This window comes from Triturus cristatus, chromosome 2_2 (assembly GCF_964204655.1).
Source record: "Triturus cristatus chromosome 2_2, aTriCri1.1, whole genome shotgun sequence".
Lineage (NCBI taxonomy): Eukaryota > Metazoa > Chordata > Amphibia > Caudata > Salamandridae > Triturus > Triturus cristatus.
Window position 1 is genome coordinate 1,241,033,277 of NC_140582.1, and position 19,817 is coordinate 1,241,053,093.

The window sequence follows — 19,817 nt, forward strand, 5'->3', positions numbered from 1 at the left end:
TGTGTAGTACATATGCCATCCTAAGGCTGCTCCCAAGCGCACAAGGGCGATGAAGAGGGAGGGTAGTTGGGGTATGTGGAGGAGGAGAACAATGCAGCATGTGGGGTGCTTGCTTAATTGTTATGCTGCCCCAAGACTACTTCAAAGTGCAAAGTGGGGAAAAGCACTGCGGAATAAGGGATCATGAGCGAGAGGTAGGTCAGGAAACATGGACTTATATTGTTTCATATAAAGGATTACACTTCCCCTTCCACTCTCTCATCAGTTCCCTATGTAGGTTTTTGAAGCAGCCTTAGGGCAGTATAAGAGTTGTTCAAGTACCCAATCAGCCAGAATGTTCCCCTCTTTCCTCTAACTCCGATTCTGTTCCCTTTCAGCACTTTAAAGAAGCCTTAAGGTAGCATATTTTGTTCATGCAAACAACTTGTTAATTCCACCACTCATCTTTCCTGTACATTCCTTGAAAGGAAAATGCTATTTACCAGTATGCATCTGTTCTTGGCATGTAGAGCTGCAGAATGACATACTTGTGCATAGATCGCCATCTGGTGTTGGGCTTGGATGATTGCAGTTTGTTGTTGTCTTGGAAGAAGTCTTTGTAGTCACGAGATAGGTGACTCCTCCCTTGGATGATAGTGCGCATGGGCATCGAAGTAAGATAGTACTGGAACAGATAGAGGTTCCGGGGAGGCGGGTGGGTGTATGACATTCTGCAGCTCTACATGCCAAGTACAGATGCATACTGGTAAGTAGCATTTTCCGTTCGAGGCGTACGAGCTGCAGAATACATACTTGTACATAGACTGTACAGCAGTGTCTCCCCTAGCACTGGTCATCTGTTGCAGTGGTCTGAAAAAGTGTTTTAAGAACAACCTGGCCTACAGAAGCTTGTTGCTTAGCCTGCACGTCTACACATAAGTGTTTGATGAAGGTGTGTGGTGTAGACCATGTTGCTGCTTTACAAATGTCATCTAAGGGAATGTTCCCTAAGAATGCCATGGAAGCCTCTAGTTTGCATGTTGAGTGCGCTCTAGGGGGAATTGTTAATGTGCGCTTTGCTTTCTGGTAGCATATTTGAATACATTTGACTATCCACCTGGCAATCCCAGCTTTGGAGATGGGGTTTCCTTTATGAGGTGGTGAGAAAGCTACAAACAGTTGGTTTATTGTCTAAAAGGTTTAGTTCTGTCAATGTAATAAAGTAAAGCTCTTTTGACATCCAATGTGTGAAGAGCTCTTTCTGCTACAGAATCTGGTTTTGGGAAGAAAACAGGTAATTCTACAGATTGGTTAAGATGGAAAGCAGAGATTACTTTGGGAAGAAATGTAGGATTTGTTCTAAGAACCACCTTGTTATGATGTATTTGGAAGAATGGTTCTTGTATGGTTAAAGCCTGGATCTCACTTACTCTTCTGAGAGAGGTAATTGCGACTAGGAAAGCTACTTTCCATGTAAGGAACTGCAGTTCGCATTTGTGTAGCGGTTCAAATGGAGGACCCATGAGCCTAGTAAGGACAATGTTTAAATTCCACACTGGGGAGGGTGGGATTGTGGGAGAAATTATTATTTTAAGGCCTTCCATGAACGCTTTGATAGCAGGTACCCTAAACAATGACAAATGTCGTCTGTTTTGTAGGTAAGCGGCAAGGGCAGAAAGATGTAATCTTATGGATGTGTATGCTAGATTACATCTTTGTAGATGCAGTAGGTAGCAAATATTGTTTTGAATGGAAGCATCTAGTGGGTCAATTTTGTTGTTATTCCAGTAAATGACAAATCTTTTCCATTTGGCTGCATAGCAGGCTCTAGTAGTAGGGTGTCTTGCTTCCTTAAGAATGTTCATACAATCCGGTGGGAGGTTGAGGTAACCGAACTGTAGGACTTCAGGAGCCAGATTGCCAGGTTCAGTTGAGCTGGATCTCGATGCCTTATCTCTCCATGGTCCTGTGTAAGAAGTTTTGGGGAGAGGTGTTGTTTCTTGTGTGGAACTACTGAGAGTTTGAGGAGTGGTGTGAACCATGGTTGCCTGGCCCATGTTGGAGCAACTAGGATAATTTTGAGAGACTGTTGTTTGAGCTTGCATACTACTAATGGAATGAGTGGGAGTGGCGGAAAAGCGTACGCAAATCTGCCTGACCAATTCCTCCATATCGCATTGCCCTTGGACAATGGGTGTGGATACCTAGTGGTGAAGTTTGGGCATTTTGCGTTTGCGTGTGTGGCGAGCAGATCTATGTCTGGATGGCCCCACATGTGAAAAAATGGATGAGGAACTTGAGGATGACTGAGCAGATCCGCAATCTGATTGTGTACCCCTGGATGATGTTCTGCTAGAAGGTATATCTTTTGTGGGATGGCCCATCTCCATATATCCTGCGCTAGTTGAGAAAGCTGTAAAGAATGTGTTCCTCCTTGTTTTTGTATATAATACATTGCTGTCATATTGTCTGTGCGGACAAGGACAGTTTTGTTGGTGAGATGTGGTTGGAATGATTTTAATGCGAGAAAGATTGCTAGTAACTCCAGGTGGTTCATGTGGAGCACTTTTTGTTGAGGCCTGCCCTGCCCACCTGCCCTGAATCGCGTGGTTTAAGAGATGGGCTCCCCAGCCGGTGAGTGATGCGTCAGCTGTTAGCGCTATCTGTGGAACTGGCTCTAGGAACAGCCATCCTCTGGAAAGGTTTTGTATGTTCCACCACTGCAGAGTGTGTGGCTGTCCACCAACACCAAATCTGAAAGTTGACCTTGAGCCTGGTTCCACTGACGTGCTAAGCATTCCCGTAAAGGGCGCATCTGAAGTCTTGCATGAGGTACTATGAAAATGCAAGAGGCCATCATTCCTATTAGCTGCATAAATATTTGAGCTGGTAGTGAGGGTTAGGGTCGACATTTTGTTAGGAGGGTTTGCATAATGGCCATCCTGACTGGATTGGGGTATGCAAGAGCTTTAGAAGTATCTATTGTGGTACCTAGGTACTGATGTATGTGAGAGGGCTGGAGATGTGATTTGGTGAGGTTTATCGTATACCCCAAGTTGTGGAGCAGATGAATTGTCTGCTGAGTGTGATAAATACACTGGTTGTATGACTTGGCTATTATCAGCCATTCGTCAAGACATGGAAACACATGAATTTGTTGTCTCCGCAAGTGGGCGGCTACTACCGCCAGACACTTTGTGAAGACTCTGGGTGCTGTGGTTTCTCCGAATGGGAGGACCTTGAATTGATAGTGTTGGCCGTCCACTATGAACCTTAGATATTTCCTGTGGGCAGGGTGTATAGGGATATGGAAGTAGGCGTCCTTCACATCTAGAATGGCAAGGAAGTCGCCTTGTTGGAGCCGTGGAAGGACTTGTTGAAGATGTGATCATGTGGAAATGATCTGACTGTATGTAAATATTGAGAGGTCTGCGGTTCAGTATTGGTCTGAGAGTACCGTCCTTTTTGGGGATGAGAAAGTAATGGGAGTAATCCCCTGTGCCTTGCTGCTGGAGGGGAACTGGTTCTATTGCATGCTTTAGAAGCAGTGAGAGAACTTCCTGTTTGAGTAGCATTTGATGTTCCGTGGACATTGGACGTTGTTTGGGCGGTATGTTTGGGGGAGTTGTGGTAAGTTCCAGGCAGTAACTATACTGGATAATTTGTCTTACCCACCTGTCTGTGGTGATGGAGTTCCAGACAGGAAGGAACTGTGAGAGTCTTCCTCCAACCGGAGTGGAATGGTCTGGAGGGAAGTCATTGTTTGTTAGTGGGGGAGGTACGAGTGTTGTTACCTCGGCCTCTCCCTTTGTTGTTATTTCCCCTGTATCCACCTCTAAAATATCCCTTGTTGGGGGATGTTTGTGTGGGGCTTTTGTAGGAGAAGGAAGTAGTGTCTGTACTAATGTTTTTGGATGGACCCCTACAAAAGGAGTGATGAAAGGAACCTCTTGTTGATTGAGACTGTCATGCTCCCATAGATTTTGCAGTATCGGTGTCTTTTTTCATTTTTTCCAAAGTTGTATCTACAGCTGGTCCAAATAGGTGTTCTTGATCTAACGGCTGATTTAAGATAGTTGTTTGCACTTCTTGTTTAAAACCAGAAATGCGCAACTATGTATGTCGGCGTAGTAAGACACAGGTGTTGACAGCTCTAGATGAGGTGTCTGCTGCATCGAGGGCACATTTGATGGATGCATTTGTAATTAACTTGCCATCTCTGGACCAAATCATTGGCTTTGCCTTGTATTGGTCAGGTAAATGTTGAATTAGGTCTTCCAGCTCATCGTAGTGAGCCCTGTCATATGTAAATGTAAATTGATACTTGTATAGCGCACTACTCACCCGTAAGGGTCTCAAGGCGCTTGTACGAGTACCGCTGTGGAACCCATCCTGGCTTTCCCTGTGAGGCGTCCACTCCTGGGCACCCCCAAGGTGGAGGTTGGTATCCTTAGCGTTGTGGGGGCCGTTGTGGAGATTAAGCAAGCTATTGCCCAGAGTTGCAGAGTGGGACTCCATGATTGGAATAGGCACCGAGGCGAGAATTATCAGGTCCGTGGAATTTTTGAGCCCAAGACCCACCGAGGCGGGGAATTGAACCCTGGTCCCGGGCTAGACCTCTGCATCAGGGTCTGCCGCTCTAATCATTGAGCCACACTTCTCCACAAGTAGTGCCTGTGCATTAGCTATCCTACAGTGATTGGCTGCTTGGGAGGAAACTCGTTTGCCTGATGCATCTAGCAGTTTGGACTCTTTGTCCGGAGGTGGAGCATCCCCAGAGAATAGTGAATTATCACGTTTTCTTGCATTTTACACTACCAGAGAATCTAACGGGAGTTGTCCTTTAATGTAGGTGGGATCGTTGGGGGTGGGTTTATACTTTTTATCAATCCGAGGATTGAGAATCCTGGTGATGACAGGATCTTTAAATATGTCAGGTGCATGTTTAATGACACCTTTGAGCATGGGCAATGTATGTATTGTCTTTTGTGACTGGGCAAAAGTATCTAGTAGGAAGTCTTCTTCCATGGGGTCTGAATGTAGTTGGTATTGTGCAGCTCTATTAATAAGCTGACTGAACCCCATATTGTCATCTGGGGGAGATGGTCTTGTAGGGTATGCATCTGGATCAGGAAGGTCTGGAGGATCTGAAGGATCATTGTTATCTGCCCATGTATCCTGTGATATAATGTTGTCATCATCAGGGTCATCTAAAGGATCATTATGGTGTGCACCCCCGCCCCCTAGGTCAGAGGTCTTTGAACTTTTGTAGGTTGAGCCCCCCAGCTGAATTTTTTGAAATGTTGGGCGCCCCCACCACCTGACAGAAATTTCTGGAATCTGGTACACTACATAATTGACTGCCACCCGCATATCCCGGGCCATATCCGGCAAATAATGTTCAACGCAATAAGAGTTTAGCTAACTGTAGGTTTGTGAGTGGGTGTGGTTAAATGACAGAGGTTTATTACACAGCTCAAAACAAAATTTTCCAAGATAAAATGTGCTCAATTTGTTTTTACTAGGATGCTTTGTTTTACACGACAGATTGATAATAACACCCCCAACATTAATGTGTCGGGTGTGCCTGTTTTTCACCACAGTGATGGTCAATCTGTGGATGGATTTTTGCTACTGCCATCCTCAGGTTGTGCTCCACATCCAGTCTTGAACGGTACTTAGTCTTTAACACCACAAGTGCTGAGAACCCGATCTCACATAAATAGGACGAGCTGAAAGGCAAGAGAGTTTTGATAGCAGTTTCTCTCAAAGCTGACTATTCTGCAGACATTTTCAGCCAAAACTCTCCCAGTGAGACTTTGCTGAAATGCATCTGCAGAGTGCGTTCACTTTGGAGATCAATCAGTTCTTCCTGCATACGGATCGGGAGATGGCTCCCCACGTCTGCCAGAAATGGTTGAAAGACCCAGTCATTGAAGTGATCGTTGTCCTCAGGAAAATACTTTTGCAAACTGTCCCTGAGAGAAGTCAGGTGATTTTTTTATTATCCCAGCAACACTTGGAAGTTCATATTCAGTCTCCGCAAGAGCATCTACTAAACATGGAAACTGCTCAAACAGGCCATCTTCAACTAGTCTTCTCCATAATTCAAGCTTCTTCTTGAATGCAGTTATTCTTTTATGCATGGTAAAAGAAGTCATGTCAGCTCCTTGCAGCGACAGATTCAGGGAATTTAATTTCTCAAAAATGTCAGCAAGGTATGCTAGAAGCATCCCATCGCCCAACTTTGGGATAATCTCCTCGCAACGTTCCAGAGGGCTTGCCAGGACAGGGGGATAACCTGAATCCCTGGGGTTTGTCGCTCCCCTGCTGACGGGGCAGCGGCAGCCCCGGGACTGCTAAGGGGATGGCTCTTGCCCCCTCCTGCTTACCCCTGGTGCCCCACACTACCGCCCTACATAAGACCGCTGCTGGGAGGTACTCGCTACGCAACTATAACACACACACGGGGTTCGCTGCTGCCGCGGTCTGCAGGGGCGCTCGTACTACCCGGGTGGGGGGTCGGACGGGGGGGCATGATCACTCTGCCCTGCCCGGCCGCTCCCTCTCCGGCACAGGGGGGCGCCCTACACACAGGACGGGCAAGTGCGGGCATGGACGCCGGGGAATTCCGGCCTTCTTGACGGCCCTCTTTCTTTTCCCCCTCCCCTGGCCTGCGGCTTCCCGCGCACGCTACGCAGTCCCGCTGTGCCCCGCTTGGCGGATGATAACCCTCCTGCTCTACCGCAGAATGATCTCTCCCTCCCTTCTCCCCCTCCCCCTTGACCCCATTTGAGTTTACGACCCTAACCTTGACACCTCCTATTGCCACACATACACGGGATAGATATGGACTGCGAAGCTGCATACTAGGCTCGCCGGATCTATGCGCTGCCATATATGTTGCAGTGAGCTATACTGCAACATCCTTGTCGCGCTTCAGCCCACACTCTGAGCATGATGCTGGCGCTCGGCTGCCCGGAGGCCTTTACACTTTGGGGTAACAGCGGTGTCCTGTAGGTCTCCGGATCAGGGCCTGGGTGGCAGCCGACATAACCGCGGAGTGGGCTGGACCACAGCGCCACCCTCTGTCGCCGACAACACGCACCTGGGACACCACAAAAAAATAAAAACACACAAACAGCGCCGCAAACCTACTCTCTTCACAACGCACGCACCTCCTTTCTGTACGCATGCTAACCTGCACAACGCCGCCGAACCTCCGGGTTGGCGGCTGAATGGCTGTGTCCTACCATCTGGAAGCATGCGCTTTGTTTAACTGCTTCGCCGCCTGGACGGTGACTGTGCATTGTAAGATGATGCAACTGTAAACAATAAAGGTTTTTCAAAAAAAAAAAAAAAGGTATGCTAGAAGCACAAGCCAGCGGGGATTGCATAGTTGTTCTGCTTTGCAGGGGTCCAAACACAGAAGAAACTGCCGTACTTCATTCCTTAATTCAGAGATGCGAGACAGCACTTTTCCCCCTGGATAACCACTGCACTTCTGTATGAAACAGCAAGCCATCATGCTCAGCTCCCATTTCTGCACATAAAATTGCAACTAGACGAGCTCTTGTGGGATGAGTCTTTATAAAATTTACTATTTTTATAGCAGAATTCAGCACATCCTCTAGTTCGCTGTCCATGTTTCGAACAGAAAGGGCTTCCCGGTGTATCATACAGTGGGTCCACAGAATATGTGGAGCCACTTTCAATACGTTAAAGTTAGCTTTTAGGCCAGCCCTAGCACCACACATTAAAGGAGCACCATCTCTGCAGATTCCAACACAGTTTTCCCATTTTAAGCCATGGATATTCAGGAAGTCATTGATAATGGCAAACAAATCGGATCCTGTTGCCCGCCCCTTGATTGGCTTGCAAAATAAAAATTCTTCTAATACTAGCGTTTCATAACCGTAACGAACATAAGCAATTAAATGGGCATCCATTGACACATCAGTTGCTTCATCCAGCTGCAAAGCAAACAAACTTGTTTTGAACCGGGCTGTGAGCTGGCCCTGGATATCTTCTGACATGTCAGAGATGCGGCGGCCAACTGTTGTGTCTGGGATGGGTATACTTTTGAACTTCTCTGCTGCTTTTTCACCAAGCATTGTCCTAGCTACGTCGAGCAATGCTGGGAGAATCACCTTTCCTCCATCTACAAAGTGCCTTTTGTTTTTGGCAATGTGGTATGCTACTTGGTATGATGCTTTTAATGCATTTGCAGGAGTATTTGCCACATGTTTCACCGCTTCTTTCTGCTGAGTTATCTCTTGCAACTTCCTGGCAAAAAAATCTCTGCTTTTTCCTGCTAGAGACCCATGTTTCGTTTCAAAGTGACACCTTAGTTTGGTCGGCTTCAAGCTGTCGTTAGCTAAGATCACGCCACAAACCACACACTGTGGTCTACTTTCTCTATTAACAACAATGCAGGTGAAACCAATGTCCAAATAGGAGGAATCATATTTCCTTGTTTTTGCAGCTTTTCTCTCTCCATCTGTTTCTGTTTCTGCCTTTGGCTTGAGCACTCTACCATCTTTTAGGAGCAGAAAACGATCCATATCAAATGCTTGCTTAACCTAAGATAAAAAATTTGAAGCTGCATGTTAATGAATAGTACATGGCTGCAATTTTACAGCTCCATGAGGTTCAGGAGGTTTTGTACTTTGTAGTTTAAAAAAAAAATCTTTAAAAAAAATCTTATATTTTAAATAAATAAGTGGATAAAAAGTAATTCCAGCTCATCCAGGCTTTAAGTAGGTGCTCCAAAAATTGCTGCAGTATGTATATGCTGTATACCACCGATGAGGCTCTGCAAGTTACTTGTTCAAAGGTTAGTGAGGGCAAACTTCAGCTCTGCCCCTTCACCCATCACTCAAAAACAAATGCATACCTTCTTATTCACTTCCTCAGATGTTTCTTCTGCTTGAATAGGAGTCCTCAGCCCAGCGATCAAGTAGCTTTTTTCCTTGCAATGAAGAGAAAATGTTTAAGAAATATTACTTGCATGTTCTCAGTATGTTTTGCATGAGACCCCATGAAAGCTCCCGAGATCTGAATCATAGTGATGGGCAAGGGAGTGAATGACATGCCTAGAAGTTACTTGCTGCCTTATCTAAAGGGCAAATAAAATACGCCATGATCTGCAAGTTATTAGTTGAAGTCCTGATGGCTGGTAAGATAGCCAAGATCTGCAAGTTAAAAATTTGATTTCTGACAGGGCCACATTAGCTTTCCATTCTTTCAAGTTTGTTAAATTGATCTTGCATGTACTTCCTTGAGGCTCCTTCACTTCAATATCCCCCATACACAATACACCCACTCTCCTGTAAGCACAAAGTTTCTTTTACTTGTGCCATGTTAATATTTCAACACCTGTGCAGTTCCTTCTTGCACTTTTGCACAGAATCACAACTGGCACATGTGACTAATGTAATGTGCACTCTGCAGAGAAGCGCAGGATTGGATGAACATGCATTCGGAACAACTTTAGGACCCAGTGACAGGCACTGTGAGAAACTTGCACTGCCTTTGATTCTCAACTTCAGAGGTCTGAATTGTGGTTTTTGGACTGTTTAAGTATGGACGCATAATTTTCATGGCGCCCTGGCCTTTACTCATAGACCTTTGCAATATTACAGATGGACGGCCAGGGCAAAAAAGCACAGGGTGGGTAGTGTACTTGTGTGACTGCAGGGTGAGGTACAGGGTGAACAGTGCAAGTGCATTGTGAGTGCAGGCTGAGCGGGTGAATGGTGTGAGTGCATGGGGAACAGTGTGAGGGCATTGTGATCACTGTGAGTGCAGGGTGAGCGTGAAAGTGAATGGCGAAAATGAGGAGTGTGTTGTCTGAATGTAGGGTGCATTCCCAGACACTTGAAGTATGTCAGCATGTTATTGACAGCGGCGTAGGACTTCACATATAAGTTAAACTATTGCTATTATGGCATTAACCAGGGATCGACGGTGGAGGAAATAAATAACGTGCTGATCCTGCAACACACTTCCAGTTTTATGATTAGGGTTGCTAGCTCCTTATTTTGATGTCCCAGGCTGTACAAAAATAAGCAGTCGCGTAAAGCGGTATTTTCAGCACTTATCTGTGCATACTTCGAATAGCAAATATAAATAGAAAGCACTTTAAATTGTGTTCTAGGGCTGACTGAAAGATCCATGACTGAAAGGGAACAAAGACATAAAAGTCACATTACAAATGAATACATACTTCTTTATTTATAACCCGTATTTAGTGCCAAGACAAGCAATTTGCAGGGTGTTCATACAACACATGGCTGGCATTATTCTTTTGGCACCTTGAAGCCCTTCTAGCCCTGTGGGTGTTGCCGCCGCCTGTATAATTCTAAAAGAAACTACGTATTTCCCAGCGTGGCTGCTGTGCTCGTCTAACGCAGCCAAAGTGTAACATTCCACACAATTGCCTGGGAGGCCTATGTAATTGTTGAACTCCAGTATGGGAATATTTTAGAGAAAGTTAAACATTCCCCAAATATTTACAAACAGGTTTGAAATGGTGTCATTTAGCTTCTCTGTGCAGACCCAGGGGCCGCTGCCCTGTAGGTACCTCTGAAGACATCCCCCTGGGATGGTGGCGCGCCCCCCCTTGATTGAAGAACTCTGACTTAAGTGTACCCTAACACCTCATTCCACGTTGTACACGTCACACCATTGCCCCCAAACCGTTTGGTATTTCCCTGTGTGGGACTCAAAGTCAACGGGTCTCCGGAGAAGTGCAGAGCTGCCAGGGCTTCAGATTGGTACGTGTGACATTTTCATAATGTTAGTGTCTAATGAGTGACATTTCAACGACTATGAGTGACACTTTCTCGCAAGCAAAATCAAGCAAAGAAGATGAGGGAAACATAAATATCAGAAATCACACCCAGTTGAGCAAGGAGAAACTCTAAGAAGTCACTGAACGAAAGTGTGCGACAGGACTCAATACTCCATGACTAGGTAAAGCACTTGGTACATGTTTCATTGAGACTTAGATGTGGCCCTAAAATCTTACCAAATAAAACAATGAAAAACACTTCAAATGTGTGTTTGATTCTTGAACAGCCTGCACTTAATGAGTTTCACAGACGTGCGCTTTCCCACCATATATTTTCACAAGCCCCTTTGTGAAGCAAATGCTGCAAAAAGTACTTTATTTTTCCCCATGGACCCGTTTGGGTACCTGGCCTAATGAAGAACCAATTTCTTGAACAATCAGGGTTGAAATCCACAGCATTGACTTGCAACAAGGACAACAACTTCTTGTTGTGAGTCTGGGAGAGACAGAGAACTGTGACCGTATTCCTATTAAGACTGCACATGCTGCCCACTCTGCACTAATTTCAATAGCCACAGGGCTCTGATCATGAAGCCCTGTTTGCTCTGATTTTCCTTTAGAATTATTACTGTCACTCTACACTAAGTATTACGGCTGTATTACACTGAATACGAAGGCTACTCTGCACGAATGAGGATTCCCACTGTTCACTAATTCACATGGTTATTCTGTCTCTAGTTAGCATTTCCACATTGAGACTGACATTAATGTACTATTAAACTCTCAACCAGCTCTGATTTTTCAGGGAACAAGGAGTCAAGAGAGGGCTGCAAGCAGTGGAACCCAGGAATAGCTGCAGCTCAGGGAACAAGGAGTCAAGAGATTTTTCAGCAAGCATTGGAGCTACGGGATATACTTTTAAGTTTTATCCCATACTTACCATGTTAACATCGAAATTACGGGTCCAAGAATGCAAAACTGTCTTGAGTAAAATGGCAGGAATAGCCGATAGGTTATGACTGACATGGAGGCTACTTGGAAGCTATTCAAAACAAACGTTTTCACCTCTGCTCAAATGGGCACGTAAAACTGCGTTGAAAATTGTGTGCAACAGCTGATAATCCCCAGCGGTTGCTACTGCTAATAGAAAGCCAAAACCAACGTCATTGCCAGCTCCACGCCATCCCTTTGCACCTGAGAAATCACCAACATAAACACATTTTAAAACAATTGAAAAGGATGGTTTCTTTGGACATTTTTCAAATAAAAAAAATCTGTGACATGTTGAACACTCAGGTAAAAAATAATGATCATATGCATGCTGATATGTGTAGTCCTTCATACTTAACTGGAAAAGACAAACCAGATTGTGAGAAACACACAAGCACTGTACTCACTCTGGACATGGGACTGATCTCAAAAGTTCTTCAGCCTTCTTACTCTTGACCTCGAATAAGACTATAAGCCTTGTAAGCGCTACAATAGGCTGCTATCACATGCCAGACGTGCGCTATATAGCTGACAGTAAAAATACAGGCTTGTGTTTGCAAAGGCTGCACTGTGGGATGATGACATATGTAAGTGAAGAATTAAGCAATGTATGGGGTACCATTGCAGACACCACGTTCTGGCTAGAAAGCTTCCTTTCTGTAACATTCATGTGCTCTCCACCTCGGACGCTGATATAATTAGTAGGCAAGGGACTTGTGTGAGCTGCGAGAGGAATCTGAATCACTGGAAATGAAAACTGTGGAACGCCGTGAGTCAAAGATCAAATGAAATAGCAGCTAATTTGTCCTATGTGCAGGCACAGAATACAAATTTAAAGAAGGTGGTTTGAGTGAGAATATGGTTGAGCATGTTATCGAAGAGGCACTTACATTTTGAGGCTAGATTGCTTACCGGCAGTGCAGCAATGCGCAGATAAAGTGCTGTGCGCAAGGATGCCTTTAGGCGCGCAATGTGATCCAAACCTCCATTTATGGCCGAATATCAGCCAAACATTCCCCCCCCCCCCGACTCAGACAAAGCCCTCTTACCTGTGCAGATTTCAGCAGTCCTTCACAGCGAGGCGACGGGAAAACGTAGGAAAGCCTTCACAGGAAACCAGGAAGAAAAGGCAGCAAAAGTGGCATGCAGGAGCTTTATGCCCACAAATTTCGCTGCACTTCCTGCAATCTCAGCTGCTGTCCCCCTCATTGGTGGAACGTCACTGGTGCCGTTCCTGCGTGCTGATTGAAGAAAGCGGAAGCAGCAGCCAATCAAAAATCCCCATTTGAAATGCGATGTGGGACGGAGGAAAAACAAGACAACAAAGGTAAGTTTTTCGGGAGGAGTGCGCGCCCCCCTGGGATGGTGGCCTGGCCCCCCTTGGGGGCGCACCCCACAGATTGAAGAACACTGCTATAGGTCATCCTCATCATGTGGTGGTAAGGGTGAGCATGGAGAGAGTCTAGGAGAGTGAATGGGGGAGTTTGTATAAGACAGGGTTTAGTAGGAAGAACAGGAGAAGAGGGTCTTAGAGGTGAGGTTGCAAAGTCTCTCTTCTTCACAGGTACCTCAGGAGAATGTGAGGTATCTAATTTCCTCTTCTTAGTTGTGAGGCTGACAATATGGCCTCGATAGGATCTGGTTGAAACAGTTCTTCTTCAGTGTTGTCTCCTTTTGGTGCCGATTTTTTCAGTTCCGATTGTGGTTTTGATTTGTGCTCTGGAGCCGTAGGAGGGGTCTTGTGCTCCTTGGGCTTCGATGTCGAGTCTGAAATCTTTTTTGGATCTGAAATCTTTCGGTGTTTGTTTGGATTCGAGGCCTTATGGTCTTTCGGTGCCGAAGAGCTTGATGCCGAGGACTTTTTGGACGTAATGGGAGTAGGGTGTATTCCGATTTCGGTACCGACGGGTACTGATATGCGGCGTGCTCGGTCCCGAGCTACCGGAAGGCTTTTCCTTGGTCTTCGGAGCCGGGCCTGGAGGCGGGGCTTCTGAAGTTTTACCTCTGTCACGACTAAGGCCTTCAGGCAAAGTTTTGCCCATGCCTTCTTTTTTAGGTCTCACCTAGCGTTGCTGCGCACATGCGCAGCTCGCTCGGCGAGATTTATTGCTAATGAGTACTTTTAGAAAAGGGCTTTAAGCCCCGCCCCTCATTTCCATTGGCCAGCGTCACCGTTTATGCTAAACGGTGGCCTGCCATTGGAAATTAGGGTTTTTGGTTGCCGCCCTTTGGCGTGCGATCCGGACTGGGTTGCCTGCTTCACAGCTGTCGTGAAGACTTTTCTTATCTGCTTGTTTATTTACCAAGCAGATAAGAAAAGTCTTCACGACAGCTGGGAAGCACACGAGCCAGTGCTCCGGGCTTCATGCAACCATGCTGCCTTCACGCCTGGAGCATGCACCAGTCGGTTCTGTGATTGGTTGGCGGCAGGCAGGCACACAGCTCAGAGGCGCAAGGGGTCACAGGGAGGACACAGGTATTCCGGCAGACTGTGGGGCTGGGCAGGAAAGGACTTGAGCGCTGTTCTATTAGGTCTGGTGTAGACAACATACATCTTTGACTGCCTTGTGTCGTCCACTCCCCTATTTCACTTCATCCCTCGCTCCACCTCTCCTTTCCTAAATTTTCTCGCCCACCATCTCCCTCTGCTGCTGGAGGTCCTCGCCTTTCTCCCTTCCTTCTCCAGCTCGTTATGCCTTCCACTCTTCTCCCTCCCTCCCCGTTCTTTAACTGGCCGCCTCTTCCCTGTTAGCCCTGCACTCCTCGGTGATCCTCGGCAGAGAGCAGCCCTCGCACATCCACAATAATGGAGAACAGGGTGTTCTGCTGCTTCGCCTTCTACGCGTCAGCTCTGGTGACCCCCCCCCCCCCCGGCCTGTGTACATGATCGAACCTGATGGACCCTGCTCTCTTGTCTTCCCCCCTGTACCACTGGCCTAACACCCCCTGTGGCATGTGTTCCTCAGTGTGATCGACACCGCGCCCTTGCCCCCCTCATCCTGCCCCACCCCCAACCCCCCATTGACTGATTCTTACCAAACTTCACCGAACTTCGAGGGGACCATTAAGAGGAGACCGTTCTAGCCGGACAGATTGGGTGTGAGGTCTTGCGGGTATCTGGTGTGTGGTTGTCCATGTGTTTAACTCCTTCACTGCAGCACGAATTCCGCCGCAGCGCTGGGAGGGTTGACGGCGCCGCTGTGCTCATGACGGAACCACGCCGTCATGAGTCCCGGGTGAGCTGTGCTCATGACGGCGTGGTTCCGTCATGACTCCACCCACTGCGCTAATCGCCCGCACAGGCGGGGAATTAGCGCCGCGTGGGAGGAGCGGCCGCCAACAGCCGCAGCATGACGGAACCACTCCGTCATGAGCACAGCGCACCCGTGGCTCATGACGGAGTGGTTCCGTCATGAGCAGGGAAGGGGTTAATTGTACGTGTCTCTGTGTGCGTTTGTGTATTTCTTTCTGTCTGCCTCGTGTGCCTGTCTGTGGCAGTGCATTCGAACTGTGTGTCCCCGTTTGTTCATGTGTGTGTGTGTGTGTATGCGTTTGTGTATATTCCCCACCGAGGATCTTATCCAATCTTTCCTCAGCCTGCAGCCGATTGTTCCTTTCTCCTGTTTTTTGGTTTCCTCTCCACAGTACTCCCTCTGTTTCATGTTGAATTTACAGCGCTTTGGAGCACTCTGAGGCGCTGCACAAAGACCGCGTTAAGATACTGGCCAGATAACGCAAGGTTTACCTTCCTTCCATAGTGTAATAAAGCTGCACCATAGCGTGTTATCAACTACGTCACAACTTACCTGGAAATATAAATGTATTTCTTTTCTGCAAGCAGAGTCTCTGCCCTTTACTGTGTTTGCTTCGTAATTCACCATCTGCACTTTATCAGATTACAAAATGTTTCCTGCTCAACAAATCATAATTTATTTAAGTGTTTCGCGTTGGCATAGTTCCTACCAAACACTTTGCTCTCAGCAGCCGATGCCCATTTCAGACTTCCAGGAAGTGGCAATGTCGAGGAGTCCGTACCAGCCTTCCCCGTTCAAATACAGTGCCTGTGTTTGCCACGGCAAACAAAACAAACATTTATTTATTGAGACAACGTTTAGTTGTACTGTCCGTCACATCCATGTTGTCACCCTGATACTGTGAAGCGCAAGCAATAAAACACAATGACAGCACAGTCATTACCAAAAGGAAATACTGTTTCACTCTTAAGCATAAGGGGCACAGCAGACACCCTTGGTGTGGGGGCGTGGGGTCATCTCTAGCAGTGGGCGAGCCAACAGAGAAAGAGGGAGAGCCGAGCCAAGGGTCTAGCTCGGCTCCCAGAACCCATGCACAAGCCAAACCCTGAAAATGCGTTCATCGAACCATACAACAAACATCACGTAAAATATCATTGTCTTAAGTTCAAAAAGTGCATTTCTTTAACATGTGGAGTCTTTGACATTAAAAGGGCCCTCATACTACTGCACCAAGAAGTACTCACTAAAAGGGATACTTTCGTACAAGTGGTGCTCATATACTTGAAAGCACTTTCGTATACGATAATGAAGAAGAAACTTTTACTGGAAAAAAACAAGGTGCAACGTAGTCTGCTGTGAAGTGATCTTAAATCCTTGGGCACAGTTTGTGTATAACAGATTCTGCCTATCACCCATTCTGTAGTATCGTCCTTACAGAAGTCAGAACAACGCATGTTTCTTTGATGTCAGAAGAGCTACTTGTTTAGGGACTGAATTGCACAGTGTGAAATTGGGAAATCTACGATCAGTTCTGGCTTCTGTGCATCACCAAATTGTGTGATCTTAGGCAAATGCTTAATTTTATCTAACCTCCTTTTTGTCGTTATCACACATGTACGCAAGCACTTTCCAGTCAAAACATGATGTCCCCCCTCCCCATGTGCTGCATTGTAAATAACAATGGCCATTTATGTTTTAAAAACCAAAATATAAACAAAAGGCATTGCTATTTACAATGCCAATAGCTCAGACTTGCGCCAATGCGAGACCTATTGCATTGCAAATGTTTGTTTCTAAGGGGGCCGGAGTAGGGGCGTTTGTACTCACTCGTTGACCTGGAGTGATGCGGTCATCGGAGCTGGAGTCATCAGCTTCGGAGACGATGTGGAGTTCCTCCGAATCTTCTGCCTCTGGAACATCGGGGCCCTCGTCGAAGATGTCGTGTGGCACCTGTGAAGCCTGTTGAGCCATGACGTGTCGTCGAGCCTGGCCATCACGGATAGTCTTTCTAGATCGAAAAGAGGCGCAGGCTTGGCAATCCTTTTCTTCATGCTCTGGCAAGAGACAAAGGTTGCAGACCTTGTGGTGGTCACTGTGTGAAAATTTAGCTCCACACTGGGGGCATTTTTTAAATGGAGTCCTTTCCGTTAGCCATAGGCCCGAATGTCGCCGATAGGCCCAGTGGCCCGCATCGACGACCGGAATCGAGGAGTTTGAAGTTAGCTCGTCGAAGATCACGCGAACGAAACAATACCGTTGAGTAGTGATGTTTTGCGCGTCTAAAAGGTACGGTACCAAACCGGAGCGCCGAAAGTTACATCCGAACCCGATGGCGGAAAGATACAATCTAAAGATGGAGTCGATGCCGATGCGCACTATCGTCCAAGGGAGGAGTCACCTATCCCGTGACTACAAAGATTTCTTCCAAGACAACAATAAACTGCAATCATCCGAGCCCAACACCAGATGGCGATCTATGCACAAGTATGTATTCTGCAGATAATATGCCTCAAACTATCTGTTCTCATGCAGCACTTTAAGGCATTCTTTTGATGTACATAACTATGTTTTCTTATGTAATATAAAGATTAATATTTTCGACACCTCGTTAGGGGTAGTAAGCAGTATATAAAACCAATTTAATTTAAACAAGCCTTCCTTGAAACCAAAGGTAGCACCCTTTTGGACTTCAGGGGCTTTTGACTGCTCAAAGTTCCTCTTTAGGTCTCGCCTGAGCCAGCGTGCATGCGCTGCGAGGCTTCTAGTAAGCACTTCCAACTTGGACCACACGCTGGTGCGTGTGCTTTTTTCTTTTGCTCCAACGCAATTGGCCTTTGCGTGCGTCTTTATAAGAAAGACAGCACGCAATTGGCCAAAGGCGGGTGCATGTCCCGCCTTCTCTTTTTCCTGGCCTAGGGAGCTCGTGAGCGAGCAGCAGCGCGACCGGGTGCCAGCTGCATACCAGGCATTCCTTGCAGTGCGTGCGCACCGCGCTTGTTTCTGTGTGCAATAAAGAGGCCCGAGTTCTAAATCCGGATCTCCCCTTGACTTAATCGTGTGTGATCCTGGACAATTCGCTTTCCTTTAGTGCCTCCGTTAGCTAAAATCGGAAGCCTTTGATAACTCGTCGATCCGTTGTAGTAAAAAGCTTTTTTAATAAACATAAATGTACTGTTCGCAACACAAATAATTTTCTGCTAACGCTGTTCTGATTTCAAGTGTTCTGAGGCATTTATTCAGCACCGACAGCGGTTCTGCCATGCCTGCGTGCGCACACACCGCGGCTCCCCAGCGAGGGGCTCTGAGGCAGATGGGCATGCCAACTCTCCGGCTGGGCTGTCTTCTTCCATGAGCGGGAGCGGGCAGACGCTGCTCTCCTCGCCGGTGGCAGCTGCATTCTTCATGGGTCAGGTTACACTTTCCCGCCGTGCTTTCGCTTTCTTTGCGTGGGTTCCTCCTGCTCGCCCTGGGGGCTGAAGCGAGACTCTCTGCTGCTGTAGTCGTTGCTTGTCTTTATAGGACAGCGCATATTGCAGCCTTTTAACCAGTACCCGTCTAGCAAGCAACCGTGCACATCAGTGTACCGGGGATGCTGCTTTGCTTGTGAGCCTGAAAGTTTAAACTGGGGACGGGGTTCTTAACGTGACCCTTCGGTGCACCTGCAGCTAATACGTTTTTAAGTCGAGTCCATCGGTCTGTCCTCCTTCGAGTGGCCTGTGCACCTCTGACGACTTCTTTGTACGATTAAACCGACTTCAAAATGGGAACATGTGTGTACTTTAAAGAATTGTGCACAAATTACTAAAAGACACGCGCAAGCAGGTGGGTTGGTAATCTAGACAGTATATGTGTGGGCAAGACATAGCCTGATATTTGTCTTTTGTCTTTGAACGTGCAGCAAATGAGACAAGATAAATGCACTTTTTAAAGGCATTTTTATTGCTTATAACCTTCTGAACTCTAGCATCATTATTTCCGGGGGTGCTGCAGCACCCCTACTTCCAGCACTTATGCCGTGCCTACTCTGCGGGATTAAAGCGTCAGCTGCTCACATGGACTGCATCGGCTAGGTTGTGAGCTGTCGAGAGAGCGCGTGCTCGTGTGTGAGAGACGCATGAGAGAAGCAGGGGCTGCCGTACCCCTCGCTCTACTACCTGTATGTGAAGCTTTATATATTCTTTGCCAATGTCAGTCCATAATATCGAGTTCTCCTTTCGTTTCTCTTTTTGATATCGGTCCTAGGAAGTACAACACGCAGTAAACATTCTATAATCCGGAGGGAGCGGTTGATCTGAAAAGCATTTGTAGAAGGCGGAATCAAGTCGGGCTTCTGCAGTTAAATACATGTCAGGAAAACTATGATGTTTTTTCTTTCAAACATGGAGCACCCTTGCTCGTTTTAGACCCGGCAATATTTGCAGTTACTTTGTGAATGTTAAGCATTACTTTGGGTTGTCATCTGAGCGGCAAATCCCTCGGGCTTTGAGTTAACTGGTATGGAAACCTGGTAGCTGCATTTCCTCCGCTGATGTAGTCGGCAATCGTGATCATCTGGTTCCAGGCAGGGGGAGGAGGAAAGTGAGTTTTATCTGCCAAGGGTTCTTTTGAGTAATCCAACCATGGAACAAATCAGGAATTCCCCGGAATTGGAGATGGCTGTATCTGCTGTGGAGAGAGCTTCTTCCACCATCTCGTGGCACCGTGTCTAAGACGTAGATAACACTGTCAGGTGAAATATCCACTATTGCCCCGCTATCCCATTTAATTTCCTTTATAGCGCTGCTCATCCCAGTCTAGGG

The 19,817-nt window shown here is 46.7% G+C and overlaps 1 protein-coding gene across 1 annotated transcript; it reads right to left on the minus strand.

Moving 5' to 3' along the window:
- Window positions 1–7,436: 7,436 nt before the first annotated feature.
- On the minus strand, window positions 7,437–16,989 carry LOC146863484 (zinc finger BED domain-containing protein 5-like). The gene is made up of 3 exons (XM_085643178.1): window positions 16,846–16,989; window positions 8,876–8,950; window positions 7,437–8,561 (listed from the first exon to the last, which is right to left on the minus strand). Exons 1-3 carry the CDS (start codon window positions 16,987–16,989, stop codon window positions 7,437–7,439), a joined length of 1,344 nt encoding a protein of 447 aa, XP_085499304.1.
- Window positions 16,990–19,817: the final 2,828 nt, after the last annotated feature.

Coding starts and splice junctions, on each gene's coding strand:
- LOC146863484 (XM_085643178.1), bottom strand. CDS start 16,989: ATGGCTCAACAGGCTTCACAGGTGCCACACGACATCTTCGACGAGGGC. Junction 8,951..16,845: donor GCATCACTCCAGGTCAACGA/GTGAGTACAAAC, acceptor CTTCATTGCAAG/GAAAAAAGCTACTTGATCGC. Junction 8,562..8,875: donor CTGAGGAAGTGAATAAGAAG/GTATGCATTTGT, acceptor TTTTTATCTTAG/GTTAAGCAAGCATTTGATAT.